Source organism: Kogia breviceps, chromosome 1 (assembly GCF_026419965.1).
Source record: "Kogia breviceps isolate mKogBre1 chromosome 1, mKogBre1 haplotype 1, whole genome shotgun sequence".
Lineage (NCBI taxonomy): Eukaryota > Metazoa > Chordata > Mammalia > Artiodactyla > Physeteridae > Kogia > Kogia breviceps.
This window is the reverse complement of record NC_081310.1, coordinates 163,401,199-163,414,738: the sequence shown is the minus strand read 5'-3', so window position 1 is coordinate 163,414,738 and position 13,540 is coordinate 163,401,199. Positions and strand designations below refer to the sequence as shown.

At 39.3% G+C, this 13,540-nt stretch overlaps 1 protein-coding gene across 1 annotated transcript in view; it reads left to right on the top strand.

The window, feature by feature from the left end:
- The first annotated feature begins 414 nt into the window (after window positions 1-414).
- The window catches only part of CMPK1 (cytidine/uridine monophosphate kinase 1), a 34,552-nt gene continuing 21,426 nt past the window's right edge, over window positions 415-13,540 (top strand). The window contains exon 1 of the mRNA XM_059058328.2: window positions 415-830. Coding sequence (XP_058914311.1) covers window positions 660-830 — 171 coding nt within the window. The 5' untranslated portion in view covers window positions 415-659. The remainder of the gene's footprint in view (window positions 831-13,540) is intronic.

Genomic DNA, 13,540 nt, shown 5'->3' with positions numbered 1-13,540 from the left:
CCTTCGTTTCACACAGCTCTGATCTCACTGGCCTTTCAATTGCTCTAACAGTTGAAAGTTTTAGGTTTTTTGCACTCGCCTTTTCTCTCTTTGTGGGACACTCTATCCCAGTCTTTGCCTAGTTTTGCTCTTTGCTATCCTTAGGACTTGGCTTCCATGTCACCTCTTCAGAGTTCTACCTTACCCAAATTACATTCATCTCTTGTTATTCCTCCGTTTGGTTCCTTCAAAGCGGATATTGCTATTTCATTTATTTATTCGTGTATTGACTTGTTCAGGTCGGCTGCCTGGCCCCTGGAATTTAAACTTGCGAGCAGGGACAATGGGCTTTGCTCTGTCGTGGGTCACATCCCAGACGCCAGCACAGGCCCGACACCAGCAGGCTCAGGATAAAGGACCCGAGGACCGAAAGAATCAATGAGCCGGCAGAGGGCGGCGAGGACGCGAGCGCGACCCCGCGTGGGGGACGTAGGGGCGCGGCCAACGAGCGAGAAGTGGAAGCCCGCCCCTTCCGGCCGCGGCGCGGACGCCTCGGCAGCCACGGCGGCTGGACCGCGGCTGGCGCCGGCTCGGCCCGCCCCCTTTTCCGTGCCCCGCTCCTGCTCCAACGCCTGTCCGGCCGCTGTCAGCTATATCAGCGTCCTACCGATCCACGGTGCATGCTTCGCAGCTGCGGCCGCCGGCTGCTGCACTTCCTAGGCCTTAGCTTCCCGCTGCTCACCGGCCGGCCGCTTTTCCTCTGCCCGCACCGCCTCATGAGGCCGCAGGTCGTGTTCGTCCTCGGCGGTCCCGGCGCCGGCAAGGGGACCCAGTGCGCCCGCATCGTCGAGGTGAGGCCCGGGCAGCCGACGGCTCCCTGTGCTTGACCGGACGCCGGGCCGGCCCGTCCCGCACCGCGCGGCTGTCCGCGCCTCCCCCACGCGCCCCACCCCTCACCGCCCCCGGAGCCGCGGACTACGAGTCCAGGCCACCGGCGCGCCGCCGGCGTGGCGGTGGTTCGAGGGTCCGCCGGCGCGCGGCATGTCGGGACTGGTAGTCCACGTCCGCCCGCCTCGGGGGGGGACCCAGCAAGGAGGGGGACTGCTTGGGATCGCTTTGTTCCTGCGCCCGTCTTTCCTTACATTTTGGGGACCAAGTTCGTCTCGAGAGTGGGTTGGGAGAGGGATCCCGGTACGGTCCGCTTCCGGGGACCCCAGCGCGCAGAGGTCAGTGTGTCGCTGGTTGTGGGGCGGCCGGAGGCGGCAGCAGCGTCGATTTGGGTTAGAGGCTGGGTGCGCCCACCGCTGCCTGAAGGGAAGACCGGTTTTTCCACCACGACCATTCTTGCATGCCCTCTAAACTCTGAACCGTCTACTAAAATTGGTCTTTATCCTAGAAAGGAGTCCTGGGCGACAGGGCGTTACTTTAGGTGTTCTGAACCCGTCCTAGTCAGTACCAGCCCTGAGGCTCAGCCCGGGTTGGTGTGGTTGGAAAAAGCCGTGGAGTATGAGATCAAACTTCAGCCTCTGGCTCTGCTGCCAACTTACACTTACTTAGTCCATGGCCAAGTCACTTCCTCTCTCCGAGTCTCGGTTGCCCCCACTAGAACAGTAGCGGCTGTGCACACAGATTTAAACTCAGTATGAAATGCCTCCCAAGTCTAAAATGGTGTTACTTTTTTTTTTCTTCCCCAAAGCGTGGTAAGGTTAATGGTTCAATTCCGTTAACAATTTTCGAACAGATACGTGGTTAGCTGCAGTGTGGGTGAAAGGCTTATTGGAGAATCTGGGGCATGTTTGGGAGAGAAGGAAAACAGAAGATATCTAGAAACAGAAGAGGAGACCAGTAGTGCTGTAAAACACCAAAGAATCTTTGTGAAACTCAGTGATCAGCAAAAGTTTTGACCCAGAACTTCTAAAATAGTTTCCTCCTCTTTTCCAGGATATGGCTTTTATTAGCTTTGGGATTTTACCCCTCTCCCAGGTTCATACAGCCCACTCCTGTCCTATATTTTATTCTCTAAAGAGCATCCAGAAAAAGTCGGATGGTAACATCTTCATTATGTGTTTTACAGCTGTATTTATAATTGTTGATCATTTGTAAGACTATAAGTGGAGCTAATTCAACCAAAAAATACATAAATATTTTTTTCCTTATTTTTGTTCGTTCTTTTCACTTTTTAAAAGACATGACAATGGGATGGTTTCAGGTGTTTGTTGTAAATATGAAATAACTCTTACATGTATAAATAGCATAGTAGGGGAAGGAGAAAAGACTTTATTTTTGTTTGTTTTTTTGTTTTTATTTTTATTGAAGTATAGTTGATTTACAATGTTCTGTCAGTTTCAGGTGTACAGCAAAGTGAATCAGTTATACATATACATATATCCACTCTATTTTAGATTCTTTTCCCATACAGGCCATCACAGAGTATTGAGTGAAGTTCCCTGTACTATACAGCAGGTCCCTATTAGTTATCTGTTCTATACACAGTAGTGACTAAATATCAATCCCAATATCCCAATTTATCCCTCCCCCTCCCTTCCCCCCTGGTAACCATAAGCTTGTTTTCTACATCTGTGACTCTATTTCTGTTTTGCAGATAAGTCCATTTGTACCATTTTATAGATTCCACATGTAAGAGATATATGATACTTGTCTTTCTCTGTCTGACTTACTTTACTCATTATGACAATCTCTAGGTCCATCCATTTTGCTACAAATGACATTATTTCGTTCTTTGCTATGGCTGAGTAATATTCCATTGTATATGTAAACCACATCTTCTTTATCCATTCCTCTGTCAAGGACATTTAGGTTGCTTCCATGTCCTGGCTATTGTAAATAGCACTGCAGTGAACATTGGGGTGCATGTTATCTTTTTGAATCATGGTTATCTCTAGATACATGCCCAGGAGTGGGATTGCTAGATCGCATGGTAGCTCTGTTTTTAGTTTTTTAAGGAACCTACATACTGTTCTCCATAGTGGGTGTACCAATTTACATTCCCACCAACAGTGTGGGAGGGTTCCCTTTTCTCCATACCCTCTCCAGCCTTTATTGTTTGTGAATTTTTTGATGATGGCCATTCTGATGTGTGTGAGGTGATACCTCACTGTAGTTTTATTTTGCATTTTCTAATAATTAGCAACCATGTAATGATGCTTTTTAGCCATCTGTATGTCTTCTTAGGAGAAATGTCTATTTAGATCATCGGCCCATTTTTTGATTGGATTGTTTGTTTTTTTAATATTGAGCTGCAGGAGCTGTTTGTATATTTTGGAGATGAATCTGTTGTTGGTCGCTAATATTTTCTTCCATTCTGAAGAGGAAAAGACTTACTAGAGTCAAACAGATATGGGTTCAAACCCTAACTGTTCCATTTACTATCTCTTTAGTCCCAGAGAAGTTGTTGTTTTACCTTGGGTTCCTCTGTAAGAAGGAAGAAATAATACTTGTCTGGTATGGTATTTATGAATATGAAATGAGGTAAAATATCTGGCATGTATAGATGCAAATAATTTTTTCCTCTGTTTTAGAGTTCCTGTTCTTAATTTTTGAGATTGGTTGTTTTTACTTTGAAGTGTACTGTAGTTTTACTTTTTAAAAATTGGTTTATGACTGATGTATTGGAATGTATTTAAATATTTTGATTTTGAATCATAATGTGACTTTAAGTGTTCACAGCCAAACTGATAATACCCATATTACTCCACTGGGTTACAAATAATCTCCACATTCTGTAACTAGTATTTATTCTTTACTGTTTGATAATGGTGGATAGTATTTTAAGCCTGTTAATTAAGAATTATAAGATTTCCATGATGAGATATGTTCTATAATGTATTATATTATTCTTTAAGATTTCAACACTTATATGAGCTTAAATTCAACTGTTTTCTTACAATTCCAAATAGCTTATAATTCAGCAGTTGCTGTCTTCTAGTGGATTAAACAATGGAATGTCTATGGGCAGTTAAGTCAGAGGATTTTTTGTTTTGTTTTGTTTCTTTTGTGAGTCTCTTGCATTTTGACTCAGTGTTTTATTATCCAGGCAAATGTAAGCTGAATCCTAAACGATTGTAATTTTTGGAGCTAATTTTTTTCTGTCGGGGAAAAGTTATATAAATCAAGGTTAAATTCCCCATCTATCATGCCATTACTAATTTAGCTAACAGGATACCTGAAATGTGGCTGAAACAGAATTGTTTCTTTGGGAAGATTACATTAATTTCCAACTCAGGCCACCAGAAGTACATCTTTGGACCCTTGCTACAGAACCTGAGAATATCTGGCCCTCTGATATCCTGGGGCATTACAGTTATGGTTGAGGGTGTCACCAGAGGGAAGCTGTTGCTTGGTTTTGTTTTGTTTTTTTTTCTAGCTGTGAATTCTACCTGTGCTACTTGCTCTCCCAGACCTTAAGGAAGAAAAGGCAAATCTGATGCAGCATCTTCTCAAAGTGTTGTGAACTGGAAAGGAAAGGTTTGAGGGAGGCTTTGAGATTGAATTTTGCCCATTTAGTTGAACTGATCTTTTTCAGTTTTGTTTCATTTTCTAACTAATTTTTAAGTCTGTCTTCTCATACTCAAATTTGTTTTTGAAAATTAGCCATTTTCTAAATCAGTGCAATCAGGAGTCAGATGCTCAGAGTGGAGTTATTATTGTGGAATAACTTGTGACTAAAAAATCATGATGGAAGATACCGTGTCATTTTTGAATTTTTTTAATTAAGCTTTATTTATATTGTTTTGGCCCAAGAAAAATTATGGTGCCATAACCTAAACTTGTCTGAAAATAACAACCACAGTTTTGCATGTGTTAGCTGGGATATTTAAACCTACTCTCTTTTAAAGATGGTGAACATTCTGCTTAAATGAACAATTATGCTAAAGTTTATATCCATGCCAAATTGCTTTCTGTAGCACCCTAGAAGCATTTTTATCATCTTGTGTTTTAACTTCCTCCAGGACCTGTATGGGTAACTTATACATTGTATCCTACCTGCTATGCTTAGAAAGTTTTGGGTGATACTGACTTTATGTAGAAATAAGAAATTTGCTTTTATTTATCTTTTTGTCTCTAGCGTTGAACATTGTGCCTGACATATAGGTGCTTAATAAGTATTCTTTGAATGAATATATAGCACACGAGTTTGTCCTGAAGATATAAAAAAATTTAAAATTCGGTCTCCAGGGGGCGCCCAAGGAGCAGTTAGTACTCCCATTTTCAGGACCAGAAGTATTTGAATGAAACCTCTGTGTTACTCTGATTTCTCATGTAACACTTCAGTTTACTCAGTGAATAAATGGTACAGTTGTAAAAATCTGATGAGCATTCTAAAATTTTTAAGCTCCTGATTACAAATCCCTAAAGCAGACTACCACTCATTAAAGAAACGAGATAGGAAGATCCACTGGACATTAAGCTTGCTTCAGAACAGGCCTTTCTCCTTTCAGTGGGATGGGCTGGAGTAAGAGACAGGTTTTTTGGGTTTTTCTTTTTTTTTTTTTTCAAAGGAAAGTTTAAATTATCTGTAAAAGAGAGTCCATAGAATCCTCAACTCTCCTGAAGCACCACCCTTTCATTAAGGTAATAGTAACATGGGATTTTTGTTGTTGTTAATAATTTGGAGGAGGGGAGAATATGTTCAGATTATTTACTATTCTTACTTTTGAAAACTTCATTTTTTTCTTTCCATTTTAAGTTACAATAGTAATACATATTTGTTGGTGACCTCTAACCCTGAGGTCACCAGTGTTAACTGTCTGGTATTAACTCTTTCTCAATATTGTTACAAATAAAAGTGCATATAGTTACCTTTTTTACCTCCAAATGGGGTTATTCTGGTTTTTTTTTTTTTACTGAATGTATCATGGCTATCCTCTCAGGCCTCTACACATAGACTTAACTCATTTTTATTAGTAGCTGCAGAATAGTCCGTAATATGGATGTTACCATAGCATAGTTGTATTATTCCCCCATTGATGGACATTCAGGGTAGTTTTCAGGAAATTATTCTGCTATTGCAAACAGTGCTTCAATAAATTTCCTTGTATATAATATTGCATATAGATGCTTTTAATTTTGCAAGCAAAATTCCTAAAAGTGGGATTGCTATGTCAGAAGATAAGTGCATTTTAAATTTTAATTAATAATTGTTTGATTACTTTTCAAAAACATTATACTTATATTTCTGTCAGCAGTTGTATGCTTTTTTTTTTACTAGCAGTGGATGATTATCAATCATTTTAATTTTTTCAAATTTGTTAATCTCCTCTTCAAAGTTTTTCTGAGTAAATTACTCATTTTTTCCAAGAAGTCCATTAAGGTGAAAGGCATAATTAGACTTTAAAAAAATTTCCCTTTACTTGTCGTTTATTCAGAAAACATTCTTTGAGAGCTAGGCACTGTGATAGTTGCTAAGGTGAATAAGACACAGACCCTACTGTCAAAAGTTTACAGTTAAACAGTGACTATGACAGGACAGAGTGGTAAGTCCTATGACGGAAATATACACACAGACCATTTAGATAAGGGACATTTAAATTACAGCTCAGTGGGTCAGGGAAGGCTTCCTGGGGAACAGTGATATGTATGAGCTGAATTTAGGAGGACAGTAGGAAAGAAGCAGCCAGGAGATGTGGGGGAGTGGAGAACATTTAAAGCAGAGTTACCCTTGCATAGGGTAGTTGGAGGTTTCAATTCTGAGAAAAGGCTAAGGAGAGTAAACGGACACAAGTGAGACTGACCCAGAAAACACTTCCTAAATGCAAACTATTTGCTCTGTGTTGGGGGATACTGGCTTCTAGAGGTTCTCAATTTAGAGTAGAGATAAGACACATACTTAATAGAATTTCATGAGAAAAGATATGAAAGATTTTTGCAAATATTAAAGTTTAACATTAAATTGTTTTAAAATTGTTTATCAGGAGTTCCCTGGTGGCCTAGTGGTTAGGATTCTGGGCTTTCACTGCCATGGCCTGGGTTCAATCCCTGGTCTGGAAACTGAGATACCTCAAGCCCTGCAGTGTGGCCAAAAAAAAAAAAAAAAAACCCCAAAACTCTTTATCTTTTAGATTTGCCTCCCTAACTAGATTGTAATGTCTTCAAGGATGAGGACCCTGTCTTTTGCTCCTGTTCATTATACTGCATGGTGTTTGAGGTGCCTACTTATCCTTCAGATCTTAGCTTAATACAGAGATTCCCAAACATTCTCAGTTCATGGTCCCCTTAGTGTCTCAGTAATTTTTTTTACAAACACCTTAGTCCAGAATAAGTATCTTACAGTTGTATTTATTAAGTAATTGGATCCAAACAATACTTAATAAGTATTTTCTAACAACTTAGTAGCTGTTTGAAGAAACAGTACATATACATTAAAAGAAGAAGTAGCAACTTTATTTCATTCTTATGTAACCACAATCACTTACTAATTGGATGTAAATGCCTGTTGGCACTGCCCAGTTTCTCATACCTTGGAACCAGGTTAGACGCTTCCATACTCATTTTATCTTCCACATTAATTTTCACGTGGCACTTATTTTTATCACAGCAACTGCCCACCAAAAAGTCAGCATCACAGAGATGTCTTCGAAAAGAATGTGCATGATCTAAAGTTGAAATTGTGAACTACCCTGAGCTGATAGTTCACATGATATCTAATAGATGTCCAGTGTTGCTCTGTTTCCCTTTAAAATATAAACCCAGGGCATTCTTGTGAATTCGCTGCAGTGCTTCAGGGTACTTTGGCATTCAGTTTGGGAACCATGAGCTAAAAATGATTTCCTCAGTGAAACTGGCCCTCACATTTTTAGACTAGGTCAGATTTCTCTATTATGTGATCTCAAAGCACTTCAAAACATCTGTCAGTTTGTTTTTCTTTTGTCCTTTCAGTTTTTAGTTCTGTTGTCCTTTATAACATTTATGTTTATAGTTCACGTTTAATTTCATGATTATTGGATTGTCTCCCTCATTACACCATAAGCTCCATAAGGATGAGAACCTTAGATTTCTAAATTTACTCTTACATCTTCAGTGTCTAGTGCAATGTCTGACATAAATTGATGCTCAGTAAACATTTCTTAGGTAGATTTTGAAGCCAGTCATACCTGGATTTCTGCCATTTAGTGAGTTATTTAAATTTTTGGCTCTTTGGTTTTCTCCTCTGAAAATTTGGGATATTAATCTGCTTTACAGGGTGATTATGAGGATTAGCCAAGAGAATCCATGTAATAAAGTGTCTGGCACAGTGCCTACTTTGTGTTTGGCACTTCATATATGTTAGCATCTCTCCTTGCCTATTCTGTGCTTATCTATAAATAGTCAACGAAAGAAATATCTTGAGCAGCGTCAGTAGCTACACTTCGGTGGTCATTCTTAGTCATAGGCTGAAGAAAAATTGATTTGCAAGGATATGAACAAATGTCAAAGTGTCATACCAGTGTATTGTCTACTAGGCAGTTTGTAGAGTTCAGACTCCGGAGTTAGACTGTCTGGGTTTGAATCTTACCGTAACACCTACTATGTGTGAGATCTTAGCAAAGGTTTAGTCTCTCTATGCCTCAATTTCCTCATCTGTAAAATGGGAACAATAATATATAGTATCTACCTCAGAGGGGTGTCGTGAGGACTAAATGAGCTAATGTATGTAAAGTACTTAGAGCAGTGCCTGGCATGTGATAATTCCTATATAAATGTTAACTATTATTTTTATTATTGTCATCATCATCTTACTTTTTCTGTGTTAGTTTTGCCTGCCCTCCTGCCACCCCTAGCTCGACTTTCTTTTGACTTGCTTAAGATTTTTTTCCTTCCTGATTTATTCCTTCGTACTTTGGAAACTATACAATCTGTTTTTCGTGGTTACCCTAGAAATTTTAAGCACATATATTATTTAACTTAAGTCTAATATTAATATTTTTACTCTCCCCCAAACAATACAAATACCTTAGGACACTTAACTCTATTTTCTATCCTATTCTTTTTTTTAGGATTTTAATTCTATATTGACTTTTTTTTTAATCCCCGCAAATGACCTGTTAATGTTTTATAACAAATGTTTGTTTAGAATAAGTTACATACATGCCATTTTCTTTACTAACCACTTATTTTTGCACCTCAGATCTTCCTTCTGAGATCATTTTCTTTCTTGAAGTATATCCTTTAGAAGGTTCTTTAATCAGTATGGGCTTGTGGTTAGGAAATTTTGCTGTATTCTTTACATGGTAGGTTCTTTTTTCCTAGTTCAAGCACCTAGGGTATCATCCTTCAGAGGTCCTGACTTTATGTGGAGCTCATTGATCTGACCTCCAATCCTGTTTATGTCTCAGTCTTTGTCTCCTTTCCCCTCTCTGTGGCTGATTAAATCCTGGGCTCTAGCCACCTGTGATTTGGGGATGGGGAAAGTCCCCAGGGCAGCCATAGCTCCATCACTCTCTCGCTCCTCTGGATTTGTGCTTTCTTGATTTATCTGAATTTGAGTTACTCCTTTAATTTTTGGCCAGTTCAGTCATACATTTAAAAAAAATAATAAAATTATATATTAATAAATAGACAAATATTAGAGATTATATATATATCCAACTACATGGGTGTGCTGTGCTGGGAGGGGTTTCTCTTTCTTTTTTTTAATAAGTTTTATTTATTTATTTATTTATTTATGGCTCTGTTGGGTCTTCGGCGCGAAGGCATTCTCCAGTTGCGGCAAGCAGGAGCTGCTCTTCATTGTGGTGTGCAGGCTTCTCATTTCAGTGGTTTCTCTTGTTGTGGGGCACGGGCTCTAGGCGTGCGGGCTTCAGCAGTTGTTGTTCACGGGCTCTAGAGTGCAGGCTCAGTAGTTGTGGTGCACCGGCTTAGTTGCTCCGTGGCATGTGGGATCTTCCCGGACCAGGGCTTGAACCCACGTCCCCTGCATTGGCAGGCGGATTCTTAACCACTGCACCACCAGGGAGGTCCTGGGAGGGGTTTCTCTGAATGAATATATATATTCCACCCCCATCAAAATTAGACACCTCTACCTAAGTCTGCCCTAGCTCAGAGCACCTCTTCAGTGTCAGTTCTTCCCCTTATTCTTACTCCCATTGAAATCTACTTGATTTACATCCTTTGGATTAAAGTTTTAGTGATGGTAATCGATTAAACACCACATCCTAGTTAAGATGCTAATAGGAGAGGACTGTAGTCACGAAAGACCTCTGAAAGTCACATAGGAGTACAGTATTTTAATGGTTGTCCTTCTGAATTGAAATTGAGAGCATTTCAGAGAAACCACTCTAGTAGTGGGACTTTCAGACTAGATAAGAGAGAAAAGGTGGAGACAGGGGGTAACCATCTTACTCTTTGTGTCATGTTAGCTTGATCACACTGACTCTTGCTAACCTTAAAGCTAGTACTTTTAGCCCCGTTGCCATATGAGAATGTGGACATTAAGGACATTTTTATAGACTGAACATGTGATAAGAGCATTTAGAACTTAATAGAGAACAGGTGTGACTGAACATACTGTTTGCCGACAGTTTCCTGCTGCTGGTGAACAAAGCTAACCAAACAGCACTTTGGTAAAGGAAGAGGCCCCAGTTATTATGTACCATTCTTAGAAACTTTCGCTTTGAGGAACTGGGTCCCAAAAAAAACACATGTTCCATGCTTGGTTTCCATCAGTTATCTCCAGAAGACCGGTAAGTTGGTTCCATTTATCATTAGGGTATATTCTATACCAACAAGCAATTGAATATGCTTAGTTTGGGGCTCTACAAAAGATTGCTTCTTTGCTCCCTTTGTGTTTGGAATTTCCATGATGTATTAGTCATTGATGTTTGCCACTGAAAAGTTCTATGTGTTTAATTTAACCTGTAAGACTTTTAAGTATAATTAGGTAGATAGTAACATGAATTTCTGTTCTCTTGGTGTCTACTGGGAGTAAAGAGACAGTCCAGAAGATGTTTTATTGATATTATGTAATTGGGAATTGACTTGATGGTTAATTTAGGTTTTTAAATTGGAAATTTTTATTTGCTACTTATTTAATAATTATTGGGTGAGGCAAGTGGAAATGGAAATGGTGTCACAAGTGGAGAAACGCAAGAACAAAGCAAACAAAGGATGGTCAGAATCTGGCTGAATGGTGGGTCAGATATGCCTGGCTCTGTGTGTGGATAAAGTTCCTGATCTTTTCTCCATGCTAGGATACAACAAAATGATAAAGTCCATGAACTTGGAGTCTCCTTTTTTATTTCCACCAGCAGATTTTGTCATGCGAAGGCCATAGTAGCTGGATGGCAGGACTCTGTATTTCCATGTCTGTCACCTAGGAATTACCTCAGAGGCCCACTGTGGAATAATCGTCACTGAGAGTCAGGAGACCTGGGTTCAAGTGCCAGTTTCCTCTCTTCTAGCTAGCGAGTCAGCTTATCTCAGTTTCCCCTTTCATAAAATGAGGGGTATGGAAATAGATGGTCTTGTCAGCCCTAAAACAGTTCTGTATACTGAAACTTTATCGTTAGATAGTATTGTAATCCTGTGTAGTCACATTCAAGAGGCATGTTATCCAATCACTATGAATATGTGTATCTTCTTTGCCATTCTATGCTGTATGAATGGGAGCACCAAGGAATTGTATTTAATAAATTCCCACTGTATTTCATGTTTACATAGAACTTCAGAGTGATAACAAAGAATGTGTAAAGGCAGGAAAAGGAATAGTTTTTTGAAGTAGAACAATTGCGTATGTATGAATTTTTTTTAATTAAAAATATTTCAGAAATGGGAAATTGGAGCCAACTTTCTTAGAATATAGCATAGTAGTAGAAAGAATGTAGACTTTGAAGTCAGTTGTTGGTTCACATCTCAGTCTAACACCTGTGGCTATGTTACTTAACTTCTGATTCTGTTATCTTCATTTGTAAAGTGATGACAATAATAACTTCACTAGGTTGTGATAAAGATGAAACAGCATAATGCTTCTACAGTGTTCAGCACAGTACATGGCACTCAGTAAACTTGTAAAGGCTAGCATTATTTTAGAAAAGATCTACAGTGAAGAGATCAAAGGGTAATTTAGATTAAAGTAGTTTGGGGGAGCATTGTATTCCCATTGTTTACTACAGCGTAAGGAAATGATTACCCACACTAATCAGTTTATAGATTTTTAAAAACCCAGGATGGTATTTTAGAGTTTATCAAATATGAAAGGTCTTTCTACTTAGAGAAAATGTTTGAAGTTAACTTAGATTTTAAAATCCTAGAAAGGGCAAGTGGATGTAAGGAAAAGTTTATAGTATACATGCTCTTTATATTCAAAATAGGTTACTAGTTGCCAGATGGAGCTAATGACCTAATGATCGGATAAGTTTCATAAGTTAAGCCTGTGTATGTACCTTAACTGTCCTGTTATTAAAAATATGCATACTTTTACTTTTGGTTATTACTTTTAAAAAAAATATATTTATTTCATTTATTTGGTTGCACCAGGTCTTAGTTGCAGCTCATGGGCTCCTTAGTTGTGGCATGTGAACTCTCGGTTGTGACATGCATGTGGGGTCTAGTTCCCTGACCAGGGATTGAACCTGGGCCCCCTGCATTGGGAGTGCAGAGTCTTAACCACTGCACCACCAGGGAAGTCCCACTTTGGGCTACTTTTTAATTATACAAGTAGTACACATACATTATAGAAAAATTAGAAAATACTGATGAGTAAAAAGAAGAGTGTAAAAATTACCAGTAATCTTACCATCCAGAGAAAACCACCATTAATCAACATTTGGGGACATATTTTTCCAGAGTTTTTTTTTTTTAAGTAGGCTCATACTCTGGAAACCTGCTTTTTACTTATAATAATATCACAAACATATCACCATGTTAATAAATACACTTTTACCACATAATCTATATGATATTGTACTCTGTAGATTACATACATTAATTAATTGATGCTTTGTTTTGGAAATTTTTCTGATTTTTCAGAAGTTGTATTCTGTGTTTTTTTAAAAATACTTGGAGATATAATTTATATACCATACAACTCATCCATTTAAAGTGTAGAATTCGGGACTTCCCTGGTGGCACAGTGGTTAGGAATCCGCCTGCCAATGCAGGGGACACGGGTTCGAGCCCTGGTCTTGGAAGATCCTACGTGCTGTGGAGCAACTAAGCCTGTGCCACCACAGCTACTGAGCCTGCGCGCCACAACTACTGAAGCCCGCGCGCCTAGAGCCCGTGCTCCGCAACAGGAGAAGCCACCACAGTGAGAAGCCTCCACTTGCCACACTAGAGAAAGCCCGCACTCAACAATGAAGACCCAACACAGCCAAAAATTAATAAATAAATTTATTAAAATGAAATAAAATTTTAAAAGCATAGAATTCAGTGTTTTTGGTATATTATGTTATTAATTTTTCGAAATTTACCATTTTAACCACGTTAAGTGTACAGTTCAGTGGCATTAATTGCATTTAGAATGTTGTGCTACCATCACCACGATTTCTAAAACATTTTCATCACCCCAAACAAAAACTGTTAGGCAATAATTTCCCATTCTTCCCTTCCCCCAGCCCCTAGTAAC